The following is a 6,009-nucleotide window of genomic DNA, read 5'->3' as shown; positions in this document are numbered from 1 at the left end:
ATGTAGACAGTACCTATTGTCCTCCAGGACCAGGGTTATCTACCCCTGATGTAGACAGTGTCTGTGGCCCTCCAGGACCAGGGTTATCTACCCCTGATGTAGACAGTACCTGTTGTCCTCCAGGACCAGGGTTATCTACCCCTGATGATGTAGACAGTACCTGTTGTCCTCCAGGACCAGGGTTATCTACCCCTGATGTAGACAGTACCTGTTGTCCTCCAGGACCAGGGTTATCTACCCCTGATGTAGACAGTACCTGTTGTCCTCCAGGACCAGGGTTATCTACCCCTGATGATGTAGACAGTACCTGTTGTCCTCCAGGACCAGGGTTATCTACCCCTGATGTAGACAGTACCTGTTGTCCTCCAGGACCAGGGTTATCTACCCCTGATGTAGACAGTACCTGTTGTCCTCCAGGACCAGGGTTATCTACCCCTGATGTAGACAGTACCTGTTGTCCTCCAGGACCAGGGTTATCTACCCCTGATGTAGACAGTACCTGTTTCCCTCCAGGACCAGGGTTATCTACCCCTGATGTAGACAGTACCTGTTGTCCTCCAGGACCAGGGTTATCTTCCCCTGATGTAGACAGTACCTGTTGTCCTCCAGGACCAGGGTTATCTACCCCTGATGTAGACAGTACCTGTTGTCCTCCAGGACCAGGGTTATCTACCCCTGATGATGTAGACAGTACCTGTTGTCCTCCAGGACCAGGGTTATCTACCCCTGATGATGTAGACAGTACCTGTTGTCCTCCAGGACCAGGGTTATCTACCCCTGATGTAGACAGTACCTGTTGTCCTCCAGGACCAGGGTTATCTACCCCTGATGATGTAGACAGTACCTGTTGTCCTCCAGGACCAGGGTTATCTACCCCTGATGATGTAGACAGTACCTATTGTCCTCCAGGACCAGGGTTATCTACCCCTGATGTAGACAGTACCTATTGCCCTCCAGGACCAGGGTTATCTACCCCTGATGTAGACAGTACCTATTGCCCTCCAGGACCAGGGTTATCTACCCCTGATGTAGACAGTACCCTTTTGTCCTCCAGGACCAGGGTTATCTACCCCTGATGTAGACAGTACCTATTGCCCTCCAGGACCAGGGTTATCTACCCCTGATGTAGACAGTACCCTTTTGTCCTCCAGGACCAGGGTTATCTACCCCTGATGTAGACAGTACCTGTTGCCCTCCAGGACCAGGGTTGTCTTCCCCTTATGTAGTGGATAGGGTGCCATTTGGGACAGGTGCAAGACGCTGTGCAGGGGTTTACCTGTACTGCTGTCCAGATCCACCTTGATCTTAGGTGAGGTAGAGTTGTTCCTCCGCTGCAGAGAGAAGCACGGTGAAACACACACACTCCCATTTCTACTGTGGCTGGACAACTGGGACAACACACCTGCCAAAGAACAATACAATATCATATTATAACAATACAATAACAATATATAATATAACAAACAATATAATAATAATATAACATAACATAATATAACAATATAAAGTGCGTTATAGTGAAATAATGCACACTCTAGAATGCCCTTCAAGCCAATCAGAAAGGAGTATTCAACAATAACATGGTATAAAACAATATAATAATATAAAATTATAATATAACAATAACACCCTCACGTCTACAGCGATTAACCGAAATGTCGGTTATTTTTCAGTTTTAAAAAAATGAATTGACCGACGTCGGTTCAATTATTTGAATTCCATTTTCGTCCCGTCATTGCGCTGCAGTTCCTCTAGAGATAAATCAGATCCAGCCCGAACTGTGCAATGTCGTAGGGACTTGTAGTTTCCAACAGGCCAACGTTCTACATAGTTTAGCGCAGAAAATGTGGTAATTAACTACAATGACCATAATCCATTGCGCGGCTACTTGTCCGCTCTGTGTTTCTTTTACGCCTGCTACAGAAGAGAAGAAGAATGCGTGATCAAGAGGGGATACATAGAAAGACGTTGCTTCGCGAGGTGTTGGTATTCAGCAGTCAGAAAAATATGCCTTATTTAAATTTGAAGAACTACTAAAATAGTGATTTTGTCAGACAGCAGCTCTATAGAGGTGATCAAATAAAACAAATGGAATATACACAACATTTACATTTTAGTCATTTAGCAGACGCTCTTATCCAGAACGACTTACATGAGCAATTAGGGTTAAGTGCCTTGCTCAAGGGCACAATCGACAGATTTTTCACCTAGTCGGCTCGGGGATTAGAACCAGCGACCTTTCGGTTACTGGCACAACGCTCTTAACCACTAAGCTACCTGCCGCCCCAACAACTGAAATATTGTATTAAAGCAATGTGAATAACTGATGGTTAGTAAGTGATAAGCAGTAATGTATAAAATGTCAATGTATGGATGCCGGAGTAGCATAATAGTTGGAATATTAACTGAAGTCTGGACACTGACTGCAGGCCTCAGGTAGCCTATTATAATATTAACTGAAGTCTGGACACTGACTGTAGGCCTCAGGTAGCCTATTATAATATTAACTGAAGTCTGGACACTGACTGTAGGCCTCATGTAGCCTATTATAATATGAACTGAAGTCTGGACACTGACCGCAGGCCTCATGTAGCCTATTATAATATTAACTGAAGTCTGGACACTGACCGCAGGCCTCATGTAGCCTATTATAATATTAACTGAAGTCTGGACACTGACTGTAGGCCTCAGGTAGCCTATTATAATATTAACTGAAGTCTGGACACTGACTGTAGGCCTCAGGTAGCCTATTACAATATTAACTGAAGTCTGGACACTGACTGTAGGCCTCAGGTAGCCTATTATAATATTAACTGAAGTCTGGACACTGACTGTAGGCCTCATGTAGCCTATTATAATATGAACTGAAGTCTGGACACTGACCGCAGGCCTCATGTAGCCTATTATAATATGAACTGAAGTCTGGACACTGACCGCAGGCCTCAGGTAGCCTTTTATAATATTAACTCCTACAGAATTAAGTGTTCCTTGCAGTATAATGATACACCAAATGTTAATTTTGTCTCGTGAACAGGTGTGGAGAAATAGGATTTATTTTTCTTTCAGCATCTTGAGAGAATGCGATTGCACGCTTAGGGACCTGTTGTGTGGCCTAAATGCGCAATTTCTGACAGCGACATAAAAGCTGACAGTATTTAATTTTCAACCACATAAACCCTGGTCCCTAAATGTCCTCGATCTATGACCGAAGCAGAAATGTAGACTTTACCAATGTCAACTAGATTGTTGATGATGCATTCATTCTATCAATTTATGACATCATTCTGGTGAGCTAGGCTTTATCTAAATATTCTAGACAAGCATCAAGTAATGACAGAAGATCAGCTGCATGTTTTTAATTATAGATAAGTTGACTAACAAATAGCCTACTAAATGTCAGAAATTATAAGCAGAAAAATATCTAAATGAGTCTTAAAAACGTTTTTTTTTTGTTTTTTTTAAACCCGTCGTTCAGCCATCCCTGAGTAACGTGCTCAGGTAGCCTACCCCGTCGTTCAGCCATCCCTGAGTAACGTGCTCAGGTAGCCTACCCCGTCGTTCAGCCATCCCTGAGTAACGTGCTCAGGTAGCCTACCCCGTCGTTCAGCCATCCCTGAGTAACGTGCTCAGGTAGCCTACCCCGTCGTTCAGCCATCCCTGAGTAACGTGCTCAGGTAGCCTACATTAGCATTTTGAAGTAATTATTTAACAATCAGATAAACATCATGACTGGTTGTGTTTATACCACATAAAAATGTAGGCTAATAAATGTAAAGTTAAACGACAAATCTTTAATATTAGGCCCATAGAGATCGTATTAAATTCATAGGGATTCTATATGTAATTCTATGATTAGGCACATACACACACACAGAAGGTCCCGATACCAGGAAGAAATGAAAACTACTTTCAGCCCTGCTGGAGTGTCTTCACTAGGATCCAAACTGAACCAAAAACGGAATGAAACAGGGAGGGACCTACCTGAATTTGTCCTAATAAACTCTTGTTTTCTGTGCAAAACTCTTTCCGTTTGGAGTAAACGGTTTCCGTTGCAAAACGTTTTGGACTAATGATTACACCCCTGATGGTTGACATTGTGACCCTGTATTATAAGACGACGGCTGTGTCTGATATGGCACCCTACTCACTATATACAGTGAGCTCCAAAAGTATTGTGGCAGTTTTTGTTTTGTATCTGTACTCCAGCACTTTGGATTTGAAATTATACAATGACTTTCGGGTTAAAGTGCAGACTGTTAGCTTTAATTTGAGGGTATTTTCATCCATTTTGGGTGAACCGTTTAGAACTTACAGCACTTTTTGTACACTGTCCCCCCCATTTTAGAGGACCAAAAGTATTGGTACAAATTCACTTATATGTGAAAAGTATTTTGTCCCATATTCATAGCACGCAAGGACCAAATCAAGCTTGTGACTCTACAAACTTGTTGGATGCATTTGCTGTTTGTTTAGGTTGTGTTTCAGATTATTTTGTGCCCAATAGAAATGAATGGTAAATACTTGGGCTCCCGAGTCAGCGGTCTAAGGCACTGCATCTCAGTGCTTGAGGCGTCACTACAGACCCCCTGGTTCGATTCCAGGCTGTATCACAACCGGCCATGATTGGGTGTCCCATAGGGCAGCGCACAATTGGCCCAGCGTCGTTACATTTACGTCATTTAGCAGACGCTCTTATCCAGAGCGACTTACAGTTAGTGCATACATTATTATTTTTTATTTTCATACTGGCCCCCCGTGGGAATCGAACCCACAACCCTGGCGTTGCAAACGCCATGCTCTACCAACTGAGCTACCTCCCTGCCGGCCATTGCCTCCTGGTTCGAATCCAGGCACTGCTGTAGCCGGCCGCAACAGGGAGACAATGGGGCGGCGCACAATTGGCCCAGCGTCGTCCAGGGTAGGGGAGGGAATGGCCGGCAGGGAGGTAGCTCAGTTGGTAGAGCATGGCGTTTGCAACGCCAGGGTTGTGGGTTCGATTCCCACGGGGGGCCAGTATGAAAATAAAAAAGAATAATGTATGCAATAACTGTAAGTTAGCGATACAGTGCCTTAGACCACTGCGCCACTCGGGTTTGACCTTCATTGTAAATAAGAATTTGTTCTTAACTGACTTGCCTAGTTAAATAAAGGTTTAAAAAATGTATTGAGCCATTTTGGAGTCACTTTTACTGTAAATAAGAATATATTGTTTTTAAACACTTCTATATTAATGTGATGCTACCATGATTATGGATAGTCCTGAATGAAGCGTGAATAATGAGTGAGAAAGTTAGACACACAAATATCACAATAACAGGGTAGGTTAGCATTTTTCTTGGGCGGGATGGTATGATATTTGTGCTTCTGTAATCATGTTAGAGATGTTCTTATACAACAACAACGCTCTACGATATATTAGTTAGTTGATATTGTTAGTTACTTGATAGTTCCTAGATAGCCCACGCAAACTGACATAAGGTGTCATTACTCGACATAAGGACAGTCTCAAGCGTTCCGTGAACTTTGCTCTAGTTTCTGAAAGTTTTGGCCAGCGAAGGGCAGGCTAGCTAGCTAGGTAACTAATTAGCCATGCAAGCTAACCACTGATATTCTTGTTTGTTCGCGAAATAGGCCATCAGCACTCATGAGAATTAGCCATTGAACTCTTCCTGCTGTTCTTATTCAATGCCAGGTAAGTTCACATACCTGAAAAGGCGAATTTTGCGGAATTTCTCAACGCATTTGCCATCCCGCCTCGTCAAGTTGACACACACTGCAGCTTGTCTTCTGCCTTGGATGAGGCATTACAAAGGAGGCGTGGCCAATATATCAGTATTTGTATTTGATTGGATCTGAACGCCGTGACCGTGGATGTTGAAAACGTGTTTCCCCCTATCAGACTGCCGGACTATCAACCACACTGGGCGAGTTCGTTTAACAAGGCCCGGTGCCCTGGGTGCGGAGTTTGCACATTTTAGACCATTCCATTTGTCCTTAAAAATCTCTACC

The 6,009-nt window shown here is 43.6% G+C and overlaps 1 protein-coding gene across 2 annotated transcripts in view; it reads right to left on the bottom strand.

The window, feature by feature from the left end:
* The window catches only part of LOC311103667 (enoyl-CoA delta isomerase 1, mitochondrial-like), a 19,402-nt gene extending 13,607 nt beyond the window's left edge, over positions 1–5,795 (bottom strand). For both annotated transcript variants that reach the window (XM_084145278.1, XM_084145279.1), the window contains exons 1-2: positions 5,707–5,795; positions 1,277–1,402 (exon numbers count right to left, since the gene is read on the bottom strand). In XM_084145278.1, the coding sequence (XP_084001404.1) occupies positions 1,277–1,402; positions 5,707–5,749 (169 nt within the window). In that variant the 5' untranslated portion in view covers positions 5,750–5,795. The remainder of the gene's footprint in view (positions 1–1,276; positions 1,403–5,706) is intronic.
* Between the last annotated feature and the right edge of the window lie 214 nt (positions 5,796–6,009).

This window comes from Coregonus lavaretus, assembly GCF_964263955.1.
Source record: "Coregonus lavaretus genome assembly, chromosome: 28".
Classification (NCBI taxonomy): Eukaryota; Metazoa; Chordata; class Actinopteri; order Salmoniformes; family Salmonidae; genus Coregonus; species Coregonus lavaretus.
The sequence above is the reverse complement of the archived record's forward strand: the minus strand, read 5'-3'. Positions and strand labels throughout refer to the sequence as shown.